We start from the raw sequence: 21,201 nt of genomic DNA, 5'->3' as shown, positions 1-21,201 counted from the left end.
ACCGCCTCCCTGCCTGGAGGGCCCTGTGAGCTGGGCCCAGCCTTTGCCCCCCGTTGCCTTCATTCATTGTTAGACTTTGTCCCGGGACTGTGGAACTGTAGTGCCTGATGGGCGCTTCTTTGTTTTCTTGTTCCTGAAAGGAGCGCTTTGTGCTCCCAGAAGAAGCGGAGCGGGTGAGGGCTCCATGCTGTGCTAGTTTAGCGGGAGCCAACCCCGTGGATTTGCCAGGTTTTTCATATCTGGGGCGCGGGTGCCCACTCCGCAACTTTGCCTGCCTATTTGCCGTTCTTTATGCCCTAGCGGGTACCCACCCCACCAGGGACCTTGCCACTGAACGGGTGCCTACCCCGTGATCCTAACTTGGAGGGGGCCTGCTGCTGCTGATGGGTGCCAGGAGGACCGCCTCCCTGCCTGGAGGGCCGTGTGAACTGGGCCCAGCCTTTGCCCCCCCCTTGCCTTCATTCATTGTTAGACTTTGTCCCGGGACTCTGGAACTGTAGTGCCTGATGGGCGCTTCTTTGTTTTCTTGTTCCTGAAAGGAGCGCTTTGTGCTCCCAGAAGAAGCGGAGCGGGTGAGGGCTTCGCAGCACTGAGCTGCCCTCGATCCAGAGGGATTCCCTGGTGTAGGGAATCCCCCTGTGCTGTGCTGTGCTAGTTTAGCGGGAGCCAACCCCGTGGATTTGCCAGGTTTTTCATATCTGGGGCGCGGGTGCCCACTCCGCGACTTTGCCTGCCTATTTGCCGTTCTTTATGCCCTAGCGGGTACCCACCCCGCTAGGGACCTTGCCTCCGAACGGGTGCCTACCCCGTATCACCGCCGCCGACCCGGGATTCCCCGGACGTGCTGGCGTGACGTCAAGAGGCCACCGCGCTGGGATTCGCCCTGCCTCGGGCAGGGCCTTGTAACCTAGGGACTCGCCAGAAACCGGAAGCGAGCCTGGCCGGGAGGAAGCAGGACGACGTGCGGCGGCCGGAGCCTCCCCGGGAGAGGAGAAGTTCCCCAGTACAGCCGCAAGACCTGTCGGGGCTCCCGAGGTAAAGGGAGAGCCCCAACAGGTGCAGCGCGGACTGCAAGCCCCCGCCACACTCGAAGGAGGCGGAGAGGAGAGCGGAGTCCCCAGAGCAGCCCGGTGAGTGCAAGGGCTGGGGGCTCCGTGGAGGTTGAAAGAAGGCCAGGTCTTCCACTTGTTGGGAGCGCAATTATTTTAGGAGCCTGAGAGCTCCAACCAGGCATTGTTGTGTATTTCGAGCCCACAAGGCTCCACGCGCTTTGGGGTCGTCAGAGCCTGAGAGGCTCCTGGGGGCATTGCTGCAATCAGAGCCTGAGAGGCTCCAACGTGAGGCATTGTGGCATTCCGAACCCCGGGGCTCTAACGTGTTTAGCCACATATTTGTAACTTCGAGCCCACGAGGCTGCCACAAGGGGTGCATTTCCTAATGGTTCAGAGCCCACGAGGCTCCCACGTTGTTTTGGGCCCTATTGTTCATTTGAGAGCCCCAGAGGAGAGCCAGGGTGCACGCTGGTGCCCAGGCTCAGTTCCCCAGCTGCCCAGCACTTAGTGGGCAGCTGCTAAGTTTAGGCCTGTTCCTGTTGCACATTCTTCTTTGGCTGCCTGTGCAGCCAGCCCAGACATTCTGGACATTGGGCCTGAGAGCCCCTGAGAGGCCAAGTTGACCTGGGGTCAGTTCTGTGTTCTTGTGCGCAAATATGATACTTGCCTAATGCGATTTATGCGTAATGTGCAATGCCTTTATGCCTGTGATACCTCTAAATGTGTTTATGCTTAGGAGGTTGTTTTACCTAGTATAGTTAGGCTAGTGAGTTCATGGTTCCCTGCGTGATGGATGTATGACATTACAACGCATGCTTTTACATCGCATGCCTTTACAACGCTGTTTTTACAACGCATGCCTTTACAACGCATAGTGCTTTGGGGCGCTGGATAGTGATTAGTTTAATTTACTATTCCAACTCCAGTCCCCGTGGATAGTAGGGAAGGTGTTGGATAGTAAATTAAACCTATTTCCTATCCTAGAGCGCCCCCCAGCGCAATGCGTTGTAATGGTTTGCGTTGTAAGAGTTGCGTCGTAAAGGCACTGCGTGGTAAAAGTTGCGTTGTAAAGGATGTTTCCCCTGCGTGATATATGCCTAAGGTGGTTAGGATTGTGTAGGATGTACTTACCTTCTAACAGTGGTTACTGGTTGTGTGCTACATTTGCTATTTGGTGCTACAATTGTTCTATGTTCTAAGTGCTAGTTCTACCAAGTGCATTTTTCCTGACAGTGGTCCATGTGGCCCTGTCCTATGTACATAATCCCCTGTAAATTCCGCCTGTGCCAGTGGCACAGTGTAAATTGTGTGTTTATTATCTAATGTGTTTGGTATAATACAAAGGCTATTTTCATATATAACCTTGTGTGGAGTTTCCTTTGTGGTGGGCCTTGGGTGTTGTTGCTGGGTGTGCGCGCAAACGCTTTACACATTGCCTCCGGGATAAGCCTGACTGCTCGTGCCAAGCTACCAAGGAGGTGAGCAGGGGTTATCTTTGGCGTGTAACTCCCTTGCCCGGACTAGAGTGGTGGTTTCTGCCTGACTTTGGCGCAAGCCTTAGCCAACCAGAAATCCCAGTTCTAACAAGGACGAGTTGAAGTATGCACTTTTTTCCAAATTAAATGCTCTGTTGTAACTGAAAAAAAAATGGGTTATTGGTTGAGAAGAGAGGAAGCCACACTGAGTGAACAATCACAGTCCTTGTCAGGGTGAACCACCAAAGTTCCCAAGTTAACGAGTGCTTAATCCTGCGGTGACATGGCACACAGCTGTCAGGCTAAATTTAGAGGCAATGTGTAAAAAGTATTTCTGTAGCACACAAACAGCAATAGAGTCAAAACATAACACACACAAACCCCAAACCAATCAAAAAATCAATAGAGTAAATTTTAATAAATAAAATATACCAGAGCATTAAGAATCAAATTGGAAGAACAAAGGAATTTGATTTTAAAGGTTTGAGTGGATATAGTGAGCGCCACTCACGGTTATCTGGTAATGTTGGGGTGTAGAATGCAAGACTGTATCAAAAGCTGCAGACAGATCCAGAAGAACCAGTGCAACCCTCTTCCCCTGACCCACCACTAGCCTCATCGTGCCTGTTGCATCCAAGAGAGTAGTCTCAGTGCTAATTCTGCTCTTAAAAGGTAGAAAGCTGTTTGTTAAGAAGCTTCTCCAATAACTTGACGCAGGCTGGGTGCAAAGAGATAGGGCGGTAATTGACAAGATTGGATTTGTCAGCCGATGGGTTGTTAAAGAGACAAATCAGCTTAGCTTGTTTCCAGCACTGTGGCTAGTTGAATCAACTGATTTAGAGACTGATTTATAAGAGGATTGATGTCAGGGGGGTTGTAAACCAAGCTATGAGGAGGACAGGGGTCATCGGGTGGCCTGGATTTGCAAACTCTTAGAGCATGGGCAGAGTCCTCTAGCAAGATGGGAGCAGATTCTGGCAATAAATGGCCACCAAGTGTCGATGAGACCTCCTGCTGAGCTAAGGATCCATCAGTACTCATGGGAACATTATTTGTAAGGAGTACAGGGTCCACAATGGTTTAGATTTTCTTGTCAAGTTGAAAGTTGAGTGCAGTGTTTAAGAGAAGGTGCTAGGGGCTGAAGCAGGCAATCTGGATAGGCAATTTGTTTCATGAGGTTTGTTGTGGGGTAAGTCTATCAACGCTGTAAAGAAATTCAGATTGAGCTTTCTTAATTGCTCTGTCATAATCATTTAAGGCCTTCTTGTGTATGAATTTATAAAAAATGAGGGACTGTTGCCTCCATCTTCTTTCCAGTTTCTTGCAAGTTTTCGGATGCTGCTTAAGCTCCTCATTAACCAAGAGACTGGCTGGCATTTTGTAGAGGAATTTGCCTCTCTGGGTTTGATCGGAGCAATGCCATCAGCCCCCTGAGCAAGTCAGGAATTGACCTACCTAATATCGTCCTCCATATCACCACTGATATGTGGAAGATGCCAACGCAAGGTGGCACTGTACTCATCTGAAGAGATGCTGCCCAATTTAGATGCAATAGAGCCGAATGTGTCCTACGAGTATAGGGGCCAAGGTCCAGAAACCAGTGGAAATAAATAAGGGCATGGTCAGACCAGGTCAGGGATGACTTTAGCACCAGTTATCAGTCATAAAGTACACAGAGTCGTACTACCAACAAAAACGAATTTAGGAGGAGTGAATGCAAAATGTTTGGGGGAATACCACACCATGGATGTCAGGTCTAACAGTAACAATTCCGACAATTGAAATTTTGTCTTAGAAACGAGCAAAAGTAAGGTTTACTTAAAGGAGTCTTAAGATCAATTTGATCATAGGCACTCATAGAAAATACTTACAAAACATAGTTGGTTTGAATTTTAAACATCCAGGTGCGAAGAACTCAGTGCCTTGATGAAACACTGCATCCCATCCTCATGAGATGCTCATCACACAGTGCCTCTCAAAGATGCATAACTAGAGATCCTATTGTGCACATCTTCATGTGTTCTCCTGCCACAAATCACCCTCTGACCCATTAATGTGCAGATCATTGTGACCACATGCTGCTCACCATTTAAAGCCCTCCAAAACAAAAATCTCACAATGCCACATTCTGAGTGGAGTTTCTATGACTCTTGGTCCCTGCACCTTGATGCCTGAATGTTTGAGCATACCATTATACACACAGTTTAATACACATGGAGACATCAAGTGTGGATCTATAACTCTGTTCTGTGTCTGAACGTGTGTGCTTAATACCAAACACAATCCTATCGGTTTTGTCAGTGCTTGTATACCTTCCTATGGAACAGCTATTTAACTGCTACTAAATTGCTGTCCCCTACAAATTGCACTGTGTATTACACAAAGACTGGGCAGGATGAACACAGAAAGAAACCTGAGCAACATAATTAGTTTTCATGATTTGGATGACATCTTCAACGAGACGCAACATATTTTAGTAGTAATTGTCGTCAGCAATTTCCCATCCTAATTGAATTAGGCCATCCTTTTTAAATACAGTTAAGCATTATAATGTTTTAAAATAGCCAGAGTACAGTAGAAGATGATTATCAATGTAGTTATACAAAAAGGTAGGTTGTTGCTACGCAAATCCATCCAAATATTTACTCTAGCAACTCTAAAGTTTTCAAAATTAGCTGGGGATTAAAAGTTGTTTACGACCAAATGATTCTGTTGCCTAAAGACAAAAACATTGCCCTCCTTTGTGCTACCAACTATTTATGTTTGTGTTTTTGTGTGTGTCTTTTTACTTGTAAACAAAGTTATAGAAACTCACTAATGCGTTCGGATGCACTTTTATTTCAACCAGGGGCGGCTGGTTGAAATAAAAGGTTGCCCTACCATCAGTGAGGAGGAGGAGGACATTCAAGCTGCTTATGATAAATAAAGCCAACTTCGATTTTGTGTTGTTGAGGGATTGGTGCTAGAACTGGAGAGCCCTGCGATTGTGTCAAGCGAGGAAATCCTCACCATGCAGGCACAAACCAGGACCATCAAACTGGGGAGTATCAGAAGTTATAGCAGTGTTAAATATATTTGTATTTGGGCATTTAGGGGCATATTACCAAGCAATAGCGATAATTATCGCTATTGCTTGGTTAGAGACAAAATCTTACCGCTGAGCTGCAGCGATTTTTATCGCAGATAAACCTTGGTATTACCAAGGGTTATCGCAAATGCGATAAAAAACGGCCGCAATGCATGAATATCGCTGAAAAGTCAGCGATATTCATGCATTACCGAGCTAATGCTCTTAGCCATGTTATCCCCCTCCCATTGGATAACATGGCTAAGAACTGCTCAGGGCAGGTGTTAGCTTTTAGAGATATTCGCGCTTAGCGCGAATATCTCCAAAAGTTGGTAATAGGAGATAGCGATGTTAGCGACTGTTTCCAGTCGCTAACATCTTGGCATGCCCACTTTGCATGTCATTAGTGATAAATATCACTGACATGCAAAGTGGGGCCCAAGATGGTCGCTATGTCCTACTAGCTGTCGCTAACTGGTGTTAGCAACAGCTAGGTAATAGGGAGATAATTTCATCTCCGCTTTCTTGGCTTTTAAAGCCAAAAAAGCGAGATAAACCCCCTTGATAATATGCCCCTTAGAGCTCTAGTCCGGGGTGGAGTCAATAGAACTCCATTTAAGTAATGGACTTGAGGCAGAGCAGGCCAATGAGGACAAGCAAGGAATGAGAGGTAAGTACCTAAGTGGGCTCAACCTTCCCCACTGTCACCCACTACTGTTTTGCTTTTCAAAGCTAATGGGAGGCTGGAGGAGTTCAGAATCGCTTGAGCCTGGCTTTCTGTTTCATATCTTGAAGAGCACATTGTTGCAGAGAAAGAGCTCCTGCTCTTCTATCAGCTCTGTTAACGCATTAGTGAGTTTCTATAACTTTTTTTACTTTTTAACTGAGCTAGTGTCTTCATGAGCACTGTTTGTTCAATAAAGGTGAGCCACCCTGACTGAGTCAACAGTCATACCACTGTATTTATTTTTATTTTTTGAGTAGAATTAAAAAATTACAAAACATATCCTTAACCGTTACAACAGATAGCGTCAATTTCAATGAATAAAGTACGATCTATCTTCTTAACTTACATCTAAGAATCCTTCCCCTCGTTTCTCTTCCGCTAAAGATTTTACCTCTTGTACCTAACACAGATGGTAGGATGTACAAAATAAGCAATAAAGTGCTGTGCAAAACAAATGTACCATAACCCCTCACATTATACATACATAATGAGAGTGCTGTGCATAATAAGCAATAGATTGCTGTGCAAAAACATTGTATCATAACCCCATGCATTCTAGATACTTAATAATATAAAGTGCTGTGCATAATAACATTTTTTAACCATCATCAAATAGCTGGATACCACTTTTTTTCCCCCAAGGCATAGGAGCAAGCCCCAATATACGTTACCTAGAGTACGGCGCATAATAACATTTCAGCTGTAAAAAAGGAGGAAAAAAAAAACAACAGGGCCTGTAACATCTCAATATTTAGTCGAAAAATGTCCAAACTGTTAAAAAATTTCCTAGTGGCCCTACTCTCTTTATATAAGTTTCCTCAAAGATTTTAGTATGTTGCATTTTTCTATTCCAATCCAATAGGGTGTGAATTTTGGTTGACTTCCAATTCGGAAGGATCAGGGAGCAAGCCAACAAAGCGAAAATCGCCACAAATGATTTCTCACTTCTAGGGACCACTGGTAGAGGGCTATGGTGATTCCTGCCAGCACGTAGTCCCAGGTGATCCTCAACCCGCCCCGCGCGTTGTGGTTCCTGACGGTTGGTTGCAGGTGTGGATGTGCTCCGTGCAGCGTTTCCCGGCGTTTCCTGATGCCGATGCCGCTGCTCCGCTCGCTGGTTGAAGGGGGAGATTAATCATTCTAAGCGGTGACAAGGCAGAGGCATTTGAGGGGTGCTCGGTTCAGGACTGCATCCTTGCTTTGGCTTCAGAACCTGACCATTTTGTTCGCAGCGCTGAGAGGCTTCTGACAGTCTTGAGGGCAGTGCACAAAGAGGCGGGGACGGCGTTCACAACTGCGGCTTCCTGGTGGTAAAAGGCCTCGTTGCACTGTGGGCCTTCTGGATTTGGTGAGAGTACGGAGCAATTTATTTTTTGGGGGGGGGTTCTACTTGGCTGCTGCAGGCAAAAAGTGAAACGGCTTTAGGGGAGAGAGAGACTTGTTCCACCCAGTAAGCGTGCTGGGTGTGAACAAGGGAGTGGCAGCAACCTCAGGGCATTATTGCAGTTAAATTAAGTACAAAGTTGTAAAATCAAGGTGGCTGGACCCTTCTTTTTTTCTCTAAAAGGAAAATGTATGGGGAAACATTTAAAAAGGAATAATGTTCAGGCTCAACCGGATGTTAATATGGCGCCTAAATCCAAATCTCGCACTACACAGTTAAAGATGGCCACGGCAACGGCACAAGCTGAGCGATCACAAAAAGCTTGCTGTGGTTCTGCCCTAATTACCAGCCCTAATAGTACCGAGGATGACATCTTGCAACAGTGTGAGGGCGATCAGGGGGTCCAGGGGGTCAATAGCCAAGATAGGGCTGAAAGCTCAAGCCATTCAACATCGGAAGTACCAGAAAGTGGCGAGGAATCAGCTGCTCTGGTACAGAGAGGGGAAAATATGGATAGCAATCTCCCTGTGGTGAATCAGGATGGAACTGGGTATCAGGAGAACGTTCAGAAAAATTCATACAGCAGACCTCTGGGCAAGGTAAAGGAATACTCATTATTTGCAAAATCAAGGGCGCCTCCAATTCCTCCTCCTCCTCTGCACCTATTATCTGTATCACATCAGGCATCAGAACAGGATACACTAGGTGCACAGGAAGCACAGGCCTCACAGGGTTTGCAGCCCCAACCCTGTCTTGAGCCAGTTACACAGGAACCCCCTCTACTTTTTTGACCACTGGAGAATACTTCATTATCTTCATTGTTGTCCGCAGCGGCTGATGGGAATTTACTAGCAAGTCAAACTCCGCATTCAGAGACAGGGACTGCCTTTCAGTGTGATATAAAAGCTTTGCTCAATGTCATTCTCGAAGAGATAAGAGAAATGAAAGCCACTCAAGCAACCAAGATAGCTGCACTCCATGCAGGTCTTTCAAAAATTGAAGAGGTAGTTGGATCCTATCCAGCAAGATTGCAGGAGGCGGAATAAAGAATCTCAATCCTGGAAGACCAGATGACAGTGATGCAGCAGCAGGCCTTGGTAGAAAAAAAGCAGACAAACCTACTGGAAAACAAGATAGAAGAATTGGAAAATCATTCTCGACGTACAAATCTGAGGTTAGTTGGAGTTCCCGAAGGTTGCGAAGGATCACAAGCACTCCAGTGGGTCAAATCTTTCATCAAAGAAAACGTCCTCCCAGAGTTCTCAGGAGATCTCACGATTACTCGAGCAAATAGGGTTCCTGCGCAGCCATGCCCTAACTCAAAACTACCGAGAACTATCTTAGTGAACTTTGCTGATTATCGAATAAAGGAACAGATTTTGACCAGAGCAATCCAGAAGAAACAATTCTCCTCTCGAGATGTACCAAACTTCATTTTTTCAGATATCAGCGCAGCAACAGCTCAGCGACAGCGGAGCGACAGCGCTTTGCCGGAAGGAGTCTGTCAAGCTTCTATATTTGTTTAAAGCACAGGGGGCTCAAGCAGCTATTGCCCAACAATCAAAACTATGCGCCTTGGTCCAAGGAAAGATTCATATGCTTACTAGCATTGATGATGCCCAGGAGCTGCTACAAAAAATTACTAAAGAGAAGTAAAGAGACTGGACTATTCGACAAGATAGACATTGTTTTTTTCTTATTTTCTTTTTTTTGTTGTTGTTGTTTTTGTCTATATTTCTTTCATCTCTCTCCTTCTCTTTTGCTGTGGCGGGTTGGGGTGAGGGGTCACACTAGGGTGCAATAACATGTCACTTGATTCAGGGGGTTCAATTGGTGGGCAGGCAGAGGCTAAGGCGGGCAATTCCTTATCTGCCATGGGTAGGAAGGGTCTTAGGGGAGTATTGAAGGGTGGGAGATTGGGTTGGGCACAAGGTTGGGGGGGGTGGCAGATATTTGGCAAAAAAGTGAGCAGAAATAGAGAAATAATTATAAGTGTCAAGGTCGTTACTGGATACAAATGGTACCGATATTACAAATGGTTTGATGGTATCTTGTTCATCACTGAAAAATGGATCAAAATTTAAGGATTATATCGATAAATGTGAACGGGGTCGCTAATAAGAAAAAATATGGCAGGTTGATTAGATGGCTCACATCCTTTTCTCCTCACATTTTCTATCTTCAAGAGACTCACCTGAAAACTAATACCCCTAAAATTCATATACCTAAGTATTATTCTAGAGCACTATTTGCCTCTGCAGGCTCGCTGTGAAAGAGGTAGCCATTTATTTCACCCAAGGAATCAATAGTGAGATACATCAAGTAACAAGAGATCCCCAAGGGAGGTGGATTTGGGTTTCCGCCAGGGTAACTGGGGCACTGTTTAACTTCGTTAATTACTATGCTCCAATCAATGATGATGCAACTGCCCGTATAAAGATTAATGAGCTGGTCAGAGGCAAAGAGGGCCTGATAGTCCTAGGACGCAATAGGAGTTACACCCAGGCGCTACACAGTTTACCTGTTATTCTCAGTGGCATAAGTCAGCCTCTCGGATAGACTTCTTTCTGATTCTTCACTATGTACATTGTTTGAATGCTGAAATTAGAGCCAATTCCTTTTCAGATCATTCTATGCTTATTATCGAGATTAGAGTAGAGGGGGCGAGACAGGAGAAATCCAGGTGGCAGATGGATAGGCTTCTCCTCTCGAACCCTAAATGAGTAGAAGAGATGAAGGAATGGATCAAGGTATTTTTTCAGGAAAATGAGGGCACGGCGACCCTTTTCTCAATTTGGGGGGCGTTTAAGGCTACAGCAAGGGGTCAGATGATTGCTTTCTCGGCATTACAATCTAAGGTGCGGAGGGACCAAATAATTAAATTACAACATGCCATTGATGCAGCCTTAAAGCAGAGGGATAGTCGCAAGGGAGAACACCAAGAATTGGAACAGCAATTAACAAAACAGGAATTAAGGGAGTTTTTTATTTTTGAGGAAATAGCCAGCTCCAGGTCATTTCAACAGCGGGTATACGAGAGTCAGTTAGTGGGAAAACGTCTTGCCTGGGCAAGTAAAGCAAAGCAGGAATAAATGCTAATTACAAAATTGATAGAGCCAGAAACCGGGGTGTTGTATATAGATGAAGAAAAAATTGCACAAGCATTTCTCAGGCACTACTACAAGCTTTATGCAACTGAGTTTACAGTACCTAATGAGGCTATAAGCCAATATCTGGGGACCATTGATCTCCTATACATGACAACGGATCAGGGAGTTGAGGTTTACGTGGAAATTGCCTCAAAAGAAATTAAGGAAGCCCTTGCTTCAATGCCAGGAGGCAAGTCCTCTAGAAACGACAGCCTACCTACAGAATTTTATTAGGTATTCCTAGAAGAATTAACACCGTTCCTGTTAGAGTTATTCAATTTTGTGAGAGTGGGGGGAAGTTCCTTCTACCTTCAAAGAGTCAACAATAATACGTTTTGTTAAAAAAGATAAATGCCCTTATAGCTTCAGCTCATACAGGCCAATTAGTCTGTTGAATGCGGACTAAAAAATCCTAATGAAGATTTGGGCAAATTGTTTCTCTCCAATAGCGCAGGAGATTATCCATACAGATCAGACAGTGTTTGTCTCTGAAAGACATTTGTCATCGAATACTGGGTTTATGGACCAAGCGCTTGATTTTTTAAATTCAAATAAACTACCTCTTCTTATAATGACAGTTAATGCTGAAAAAGCATTCGACCTAGTAAACTGGGAAACTCTTTTTTTAATTCTTAAAAAGATCGGGTTCCCAATCCATATTACATAAATGCTGGCGAATCTATATGAAGGGGCTCAGGCGCAGTTTATAATAAATTTGCAGATATCAGGAAAAGTGCCTAACAGGCGAGGAACCTGCCAGGGATGTCCCTTATCACCTTGTGTATTTGCTTTCTTTATAGAACTCCTAGCGGCTAAAATTAGAGCCAACTCACAGATTCATGCGCCTCTGGAAGGAATGCCAAATCTAAAATTATTTGCGGATTACATTATTTTCTATCTCAGGCCAGAGGAGCAGAATATCAGCACAACAGTAACTGAATTTACCAGTTTGAAGCTATCGGAGGCTATAAAATTTATCATAATAAAACGGAAGTTATATTACTTAATGCCAGTAATCAAAATCTCCCAGACTTTCTGCAACAGCCAGCCCAATCTTCATCGCCAATTCGTTATTTGGGGATCTATGTAACAAAGAGCTATGAGGAACTTTTTAAGTTGAACTACTTAGCTATGGTTATAAAAATTAGAAACCTATTAGATAGATGGACCCTTCTACCACTCACAATAATTGGTACAGTAGCACTTATTAAAAAAGGCCATCTTACCATTATTGATATTTTTATTTGCAAATGTGTCTATTAAAGTCAACACTACATATTTCAAACAGTCAGATGTTATGATCCTTCAATTTATCTGGAATAAAAAAGCGTCAAGAGTAAGATTTCCAGTCCTCCAGCTAGATCTCAGACAAGGGGGTCTAGCACTCCCAGAGTTTTGGGCTTACTATGAGGCAACTCTGCTTGATATATTGGTTTGAATGCTAGATGGTAAGGAATCTCTGGAGAGTTTTCTTATAGATAAGATGCTTCAGGAAGCAGAAACGTGCACTTCAGTCTTTATTAAAAAAGCAAAATTACCGAAAAAGACTCGCTACAAGACACTACAAGGGCTAGACGCAAGAATACGTTTATTCTACCATACTAGGGTGAGTACAAGGAGTTATGAATTTTTTAAATTTATAGAGTGTAAAACTTTGGGCCTTTACATTAGAAATAGCCAGATAAGGTTTTGGAAAAGTAAAGGTTTCAAGCAGCTAGGCAATTTTATGGTCGCAGGAAGATCCATAAAATGGGAAGAGATTCAGGCCAGATGTGGACCAGCTCTAATTTCTATTTTCTGGGCTTTCTTCAGATCATGAAATTGGGGAAGGAATTCTGTTTCCCATTGAGTACCTCGGACTCTATTTTGCCAGCTTTTTTTAGAGTCAAATTAAGGGGTGTTGGGAACTGGTAGAGGTTATTACGGAACCAACGGGGAAATCCAGTGGTAATGAGGTTTCTAGACAACGTTCTTCAAATAACCCAATGTACGTTTTCAGAATTAGAGTGGCAAGAGATCTCATTCCTGGGCCATAAACTATGAAGAACTGCTAATTTTAAATTAATGGCTTTTTTATCCTGTTGGATGTCCTATTATATACCTGCCAACCTACATAAAATGTACCCTGAGTTGGAGGATAAGTGTTTTCGGTGTCAGCAACCGGGGTTGGGGGGCTGGCTACACATCTTTTTTACTTTTCCAGCTTTAACCCAGTTTTGGGAGGGAGTATTCTCCGTTGTTAATGAGAATTTACAGCGAACACTGAAACCAGAACCAGAAATAGCATTATTTGGGTTTATAAAACAAAGATCGAGTCATACCACTGGTTGATTGATTCTTTTATTGTTGCTCAAGTCGACTGCTTTATTTATTTATTTTGAAATATATGTTTATTGGCCTTTCAATCATATTCTTATACATATACCTACACACATAGAAGGTACCAGCAAGAGGGAAGATAGGCAATATATCAGTAGTCAATAGTATACGTTCAAAGTATTTATGTAAGACATCCCTACTCTCCGAGCCTCAAGTTACTAATGGTGTCAAACCCATACCTGTTTTCTCTCTGCATCAGAAACATACCTGCACATATTTTCAAACAAATTCCGAAATGTACAAATAACCACTGCTCCTAAATTCCATATATTGTGCCCATTTCAGAAATATATAGGTTACCTTGATACTCATTGTCACTCTACATGTTTCCCCATATGAATTAGTCTATACTAAGTACACAAGGAAAAACCATTGCACAGTGCTGGTCAGTTGTTGGTTCTGGGTACCTGGGTTTCTTGGAAAACCTACAAACCCTATATATCCCACAACCAAAACGGTCTAGTGCACGTAATGGTACATTGCTTTTGTGAATAGGCCATTGATGCAAATAGTTACATATGAAAACATTGTCACAAATGGCTGTTTTGTTTTCTAGCTGGTAGACATAGTGCCTGAAACAGGACATAGTCCAAAATGTAACATGAATACATCACATTTTTCCACTCTAAACTGACCTGTTTTTTCGAAGTACGTAGCTGTGGATTTTGGGCCATAGCACAGCCGGCACCCACCAGGTTGTTTTACTCAGAATCTCTTGCGAACCTCAAACTTTTTCTGTGGAATAAAGTTATGGGTTCTGAAGGGAGCCCCAAACATCTCTCATCCATAATTCCTCTAAGTTTTCCGATAAAAATTGTACCTCACTTGTGTGAGTAGGCCAAGTGCTGATGACAGGAAATGGCCCAAAAACGCAATATGGATACATCACATTTTCCACTCAAAACTGACCTGTTTTTTGCAAAGTGGGTAGCTGTGGATTCTGGGCCAATAGGGATACCTAGCAAACCTGCACATTTTTTTAAAACTACACACCTGGCGGATTCCAGGGTGGGGTAACTTACGTGGTCCATGAAGATTTTTACCCACAATGCTCTGTAAACTGCAACCTTTAACTGACATCAAGCATTTTCTTACATTTCTGTAATAAAAACTTTCGGAACCCACAGGAATCAAAAACAATCCTTTGCCCTCAACAGGAACGGATTAAACCAAGGTCAATGGGATCCCTTCCATGGGGACTCCCATTGACCTCGGTTTGATCCATTCCTGTTCCTGGCACTAGGCCCAGCCACTTCAGTGGGTCTGCATTTTGATCTGCACAAGTGGGGCAATGCTGGGTTGCAGGAATTGTGGTGCATTCCTGTGGATTCCGGAGGTTTCCACCACAGAAATGTAAGGAAAATGTGTGTTTTCAGGTAAGGTTTCAGGTTTGCAGGACACTGTCGGTAAGAAAACCTTATGGGATTCATGCATGGCACACAACCCTGGAATCCCCTAGTTGTCTGCATTTTCAAAAATGTCTGTGGCAGGTTACCATGGGTGGCGGCTGAGCATGGTCCCAAATCCTGAAGCTACCCTTATTGGTGATCTCTCCACGTAGCACTTGAGGGCCTTTTGTGTCAAGGTCTCTTTGCCCACCCACAGAATTGAGATACCATTTTATTAAGAGACTTGGAGAATGCTGTGTGGTAGAAATGTGTGGCGCTCTGCAGATTCCTGAAATTTTCCTCACAGAAATATGAGGGAAATGTGTGGTTTTGTTCAGCATTTGAGATTCGCAAGGCATGGTGGGTAAGAAAATGGTGTGGGATGCATGAAAAGCACACCTCCCTGGACTCCCCCAGATGTCGAATTTTCTGAACTTTCTGGATCTGGTAGGTTTCTCTAGGGGGCAGCCTACCCAAGCCAAAAAAGTGCACCCGTCGCCATTGCAAGTGGAATGATAGTGGGAGTTAACCAAACTCTCCCAGCCCATATGTAAAAGAAACACCCAAAAGAATTCAATGTTCTCTTGCTTGCCATTGAGATGTGATGCAATAAACCGCCAAGGAGCAGAAAGGCTGTTGCGGTTTTGGGTGTTAGGGTGGGACCTAATGTTAGGATTGGGAAAGACCCGCCTCATTATTTTATTGAAAATACATATTGCTGCCATACAGTGGGTTTCTGCCCCCTGGGGGACAGATTGGGGTAATTGCCCCAATTTGTGCCACAGGCAGAAAGGTTGTTGCCCCCTTAGTTATGTTGGCAGCTCCTCCCCTATATATATATATATATATATATATATATATATATATATATATATATATATATATATATATTGTTTTTTTAAATCCCTGTCATTTAGTGGGATTTTTGCCTCCCTGAGCAGAAGACCCACCCCCCCCCGGGGGCAGAAATAGTTGTTTCCCCTTTGTTAGGGGTGGGGTCTGCCCAGAATGGCTATGGCCATGCCCTCTACCTCTATGTTTATTTTATAAAAGAATCCTTGGTGCTCAGTGGCCTTCCTGTCCTCCTGGGGTCAGATTGAGGACAACTGCCCCCATATGCCTCCTGGAAGGGCAGAAAGACTGTCCATGGCCAGGACTGTTCTGGGCAACCCCAACCCTTCTATTTTTATTTTATAAAGATATTCCTGGTACCTAGTGGGCTTTCTGACCTCCCTGGGGAATATCAGGGGCAATTGCCTCCAACTGCCCCCCCCATGGGGGTCAGAAAGACTGTTTTCCCTTTTTCTAGGTTTGGGGGCTTGACCATGTCCACGCTGGGCAGTCCTCATCCTTCTATTTTTATTTTAAGATAAATCCCTGGTATCTAGTGAGTTTTCTGCCCCCCCCCCGAGGAGGCAGAAAGACTATTTCCCTTTTATTAGGGGTGGGGGCATGGGCATTCTCATTCTGGGCAGCCCTTGCCCCTTTATTTGTATATGAAAAACAAATCCCTGGTGCCTAGTGGGCTTTCTGTCGCCGTGGGAGGGCAGATCAGGGGCAATTGCCCCAATCTCTCCCCCAAGAGGGGCAGAAAGACTTTCACCTTTTTTAAGGGTGGGGCAGGGGCATGCCATTCTGGGCTAAAAAATACATGCCAGGTGCCTGGTAGGCTTTCTTGGCAATTGCCCCCATCTGCACCCCAAAGGAGCAGAGAGACTGCATCAGAAATAATTGCCAAGGGAGCACAAGCCCTTGCCCAAGGGGCTACTTCCCCATCTCTGGTGGTACTGGGTTGATCTCTGCTTGGGGATAGCTCTTGTGTGGCCCTCCCCAAGCAGGGATCTACTGGAAAGAGGAGATTATTCTCTTTCCAACTAAACCTCTCCCATAAGAATCAGTGCTCCGGAGGCTGAGATATCTACCCAAGCACTGATTCAGTGAAAGTGAAATTAACTGTTCGACTCAGTTTACTTTTACTTTTGTTTGTAATGACATCAGTGTGCCAGCTCAGGCTCAGGCTGCTCCGGAAGCTCCATAGGCCCCTTTCTAACCCTCCCCAGTGTTGGACAAAGGCCAACAGGTGCACAGGGAAGGTTGTGCAGAATGGCCGACACTCACAACAAAGGAGTTAACACCTTTGGTGCTCATGACGGCTCCCAGCCGTCATGAGTCACAGTAGACGTGTGCTCATGTCGGCCGGGAGCCGTCATAATGTTGCCGCTCCGCCCATGTGCGGTTAAAGTCCCCACCTGTGCGGGAGAATTAATCAGTGAGCGGAGATCTGACGGCTCCCGGATGTCATGAGCACACGCCCTCCATGATTTATGACGGCCAGGAGCCGTCCTGAGTATGCACTGCGGCAGAATTTGCCCCACGGCCAAGGGGTTAAGATAGGAACTGTATTTTCCACAAACATGTTTTAATAAGTTAGTTCCACCAGAACTCTATTGGAATATAGCTCTTTTTCATATTAGAAAGGTCAGAGGCTAGTATCAGCTAAGATTTGTGAGATATTTATGTAGCCAGAGAGCTGAGCTCGTCATGACCTTTAGAATGCTCGCACGCTGGGCGAATTCCCCTGCTGTGTGATCGTTCTAAAGAAACAGGTGTGGTCATGACGAGCCCAGCTCATCATGAGCACACGAGCACTGTGCTGCATGACGAGCTGAGCAAGGGGGCGCTGTGCGCACCCCCCCTCCCCCCAGCACAGCGGGGGAATGTGCCCAGCAGGGAAGGGGTTAACTGAGACAAAAGTCTAACTTTACTACTTGTAAATACCCTTTGTGAATACCAAAAGTCGGAAAGTTAGACCTTTCTCTCAGTTTACCTTTGTGAATCGGGCTGAACGTGTCTGCTCGTGATGTGTTCAAAAGGATTGGTTGGATTCAACTGGCAAAGGTGGAAGTTGGGTAGGAATGAAACCTAGCCAATATGTAATGCAAATACTTGGGTAACATTTGTGACTTTTCTGAGCTTTGCATTTTGAAGACATTCACAGGATTTCTTGAAACTTTGTATCATGCATTGTTGCCTAAGAGAGATCGCTTGATGTTGAAAATGACTAACTGGGCGATATTTTCGACTTAAACTAGTATCCAGTCTGTATCTTGCAAAACATCTTTACATGGTGCACGCTTTAGTTAAACAACGTGAAGTGAGAAACCAGCAAGACACTTTTTGTCCTCAAGGAGTACTTCGACCAAATGTTAATGGAATGTTGAAACTTTTAGCGAAATTATGTTTATGAAGATAATTGGCTAGCATGAGCAATATTGACCATAGATTAATGTAAGTTACAGTAATACTATTTTTTAGGATGACGTATGTTGGGTTGATACCCTTTATATAGCTGCTTCAGGTGATAAGTTGAACATTGACTGGAGAGTAGTAATTGCCCGTTAAAATATTCCTTATCTTCTTCCGAAACAGGTCCGCTCTGCTGCAAGAAAGAGGTGGCATCGCTGGCAAGATCACCACTCCCTCCGAGTGCGCGTGGCTAGGGCTATGTCAATACCAACGTCGCCCACGAGAATCAGCTTTCACAGCATAAAACAGACGGCAGCAGTTTGAGCGGGGACTTGCCGCTATCTCTCGTGGCCTCTCTCCGTCTCTCCCTTTTTTGTCCTTTGGACTGTATTTGTGGATGTGGTTCCATTCATAGCCAAGCTATTCCACAGGGAGCCAGCCTGTGAAAGGAATGCAGAGCAGGGGAATTGAGCTGAAAGGACACAAATCTGTGGGATTCCTCAATACTGCTCAAGCACAAGCCAACCAAATTTCAGGAAGATATTGATTTTTCTTAACAGTGATGGAAGGTCTACTTCTTTACGCATTGCCTATATTCATTCCATGTTGTGGCTTTGATGATTTCTTAGTTTTGTTGGTTGCTTTTAAAAAAAAAGGACAGTGGGCCGTAGATTGAAAGAGGGAGCTCTTCAGCCCTTTCCTTGGATGTCCTCTTTCTTATATGACCCTGCAGTTCTCTTTGATGCTTTCATTGCTTTTGTCTGGTTAAATGGCAGGAAATTTTAAATTATTGCTAATGTATTAAAGTAAACAATCTTCATTCAACCTTGCAGGAATGTGTGCTGACATGTCCCATCGCCACAAGGCCAGTTTTTCCCTTTTGCATTTATATTTGTTAATGGGGCGTGTTCTTAATATCTATATATGAGTATTTTTATAAGTGTGAATAACTAATATTTGTGAGTTAACTATCAATGCAAAAAAATCTATGAAGTTGTAAGCACCAAAATTCAAAAACCTACATCTTCTTTTCAGACATGACTTTTTGCGTGCTTTGCAGTCTTGCATGTTGGGACCCAAATGAGGCTGGTATTCCTTCACTTTATTGTTTAGATGCCTGAGGACAACTAACAATTTGAAAAGAAGTGCAGACGGTGGGTATCTGTCTTAGAGCTAGATTTAATGAGATGCCAGCCACAATTTTATTAAAATTGACATCAAACAGTACAGTTATTCTTCCTCATACTTTATGCGATCACATACAACTCACAAAGTAATGTGATTATGCGATGCCTTAGGTGGACTGATGAAAGAAAGAACTCGGTTATAAATCCTGCTGTACCCATCAAGCCAGAATATCAAGGACACTTGAATATATAGATAGCAAAGGTGCCCGAAGGGGAATTCCATCCTCTGCCAAGGTAATGATGAAGCAGCAGCCACATGTTTCCCTCTGCTTCATACTGGATTCTGATGGGACTGGATCTTTCATAGGAAAGTACAGAACATGATTCCCAAAGAAAACTTGTAAATCTACAGGCATACACACACATAATTCTATATATGAGTGTAGATGTATGACTTGAGGGATTTAACAAAACTTCCCTTTAGTATATCTGGAAAACTGTCTCCTTGTGGCTTTCCAGTTGTATTGCTGGAAACGTCATGTGACTTTTAGCATTTTGCTTTTCTTTCAGTGGTAATTGTATGCTTATTACAGTTTCGCCCTGGCAAAAGGGATCACCTCTGCACAATGCTACATTTCTCGGTTCTTTCATTCTGCATGTACAACATGTTTCCCACGTGGAGGAACCATTCCCAGTACACCCCCCATGAAATTTGAGGGTGTTCCACTCTTCTTCTCTCCACGGAAAGGAATTTTCTGAAGTCAATGACTTGTGTAACTCTGCAACTATATCATGGTGAAAAAGGATCAGAAGGAAATGTATTAATGGTCACAGAATTGTTCATGGGTGTTCACAAACTTACAAGGCAAACCACAGGACGGGTTCCCCAGCGGTCTACAGCGCCAGGACACTCGGGTAGAGTAACAGTGCACTTTACAAGTATCCCACATTTACATTTACATTTACAGTGTAATCAGCGCACTCACCACCTTTTGCTTTGGATTCAGTCAAATGTAACCTCATAGTGTTTTGGGGTATTGATGTGTGAGAGTGAATGGATTTGGCTCCTATGTATCATAAAATCCTACTTTGTTTGATCCTTCTGCGACTGTACATTCCTTTGTGAATATGCCATATTGTACACGCAACGTTCAGCAGTGCATGATGAAAACACTAAGCATTTGAACACTTGCTTTTATTGAGTTATGGCTCCAGTTATCACTTGAAATTGAGCTTTAAAGCAAAGGTTTTGCGAAGAAACAATGAAGAATCTGTAGGAAAGGTTAGATTCTTCGGGATAGTTCTATTGTGTATATTTTTAAATCTGAAAAAGATATGAGTCAAGTCAAAAGCCACTTTATTCGATTTAGTTAAAAATCATAAAAGCAAACTACATTCATATAGAAGCGACAGTATTACAGCTTGAGAAAATACAAATTCATTGAGTCAGTACTATATACAAAATCACACTGTTAAAAAGTTAAAAAGCATCAGTTAAAAACATATGAATCATAGGTTAAAAATACAGCTAGAAATAGGAGTGCAATATTACGCTTTTAGCAGATTACAAATGCACAGAACATTGTCCAATTTTGCCTTCCATGCAAAAACCCAGGTATTAAATTTTAAGTCTTAAGATATGAAAAATTCCCACCAGGGAAGTTAAGCTTTACTGCTACTTTTTCTTCATTATAAAAATGCAGCCAATTAACTGTTTTATCTGCTTTGACATTCTGTGGGCTACCTATTAAAGTAGATTTTAGAAGCCTGCAAGTAGGGTGGCATTATGACCATCACCATATCCTTCATCATTAAAAATCTTGGTTGACACTATGGGCCTCGTTTACGAGGCCCCTAAGGGCAACTTTGCGCCACCAGAGTGTCACTTTTTGAATGCTCTGGTGGCGCAATGTGCCACGCAATGGCACTTTGGGTGGCAGTTCATGACCTTGTAAATATGTGCTTCTTTTACGAAGAACCCTGCGTGAAAGGGGCGTTCCATGGGTGTTGCTATGGGTGTTCCCACGCAACACCCATGGAATCTGAAGCCTTCCCAGATTTATGAGGAATCGTAAACCTGGGAATGTGTCCAATTCAAACACCACCCCAGGGGTGGCATTAGGGAGGCACAATGAGGAGAAATATCCTTATTTCTCCTAGTTTTTCCTCTTTCTATGTGTGCTGAATGCAGCACACATAGAAATGGG

General features: G+C 43.9%; 1 protein-coding gene across 2 annotated transcripts in view; it reads left to right on the top strand.

The window, feature by feature from the left end:
- The window catches only part of CRHR2 (corticotropin releasing hormone receptor 2), a 1,496,074-nt gene extending 1,476,980 nt beyond the window's left edge, over positions 1-19,094 (top strand). For both annotated transcript variants that reach the window (XM_078665281.1, XM_078665282.1), the window contains one exon: positions 18,051-19,094. In XM_078665281.1, the coding sequence (XP_078521407.1) occupies positions 18,051-18,191 (141 nt within the window). In that variant the 3' untranslated portion in view covers positions 18,192-19,094. The remainder of the gene's footprint in view (positions 1-18,050) is intronic.
- Positions 19,095-21,201: the final 2,107 nt, after the last annotated feature.

Source organism: Lissotriton helveticus, chromosome 10, assembly GCF_964261635.1.
Source record: "Lissotriton helveticus chromosome 10, aLisHel1.1, whole genome shotgun sequence".
Lineage (NCBI taxonomy): Eukaryota > Metazoa > Chordata > Amphibia > Caudata > Salamandridae > Lissotriton > Lissotriton helveticus.
Note: the sequence above shows the minus strand (reverse complement) of the source record. Positions and strands in the feature narration are given on the sequence as shown.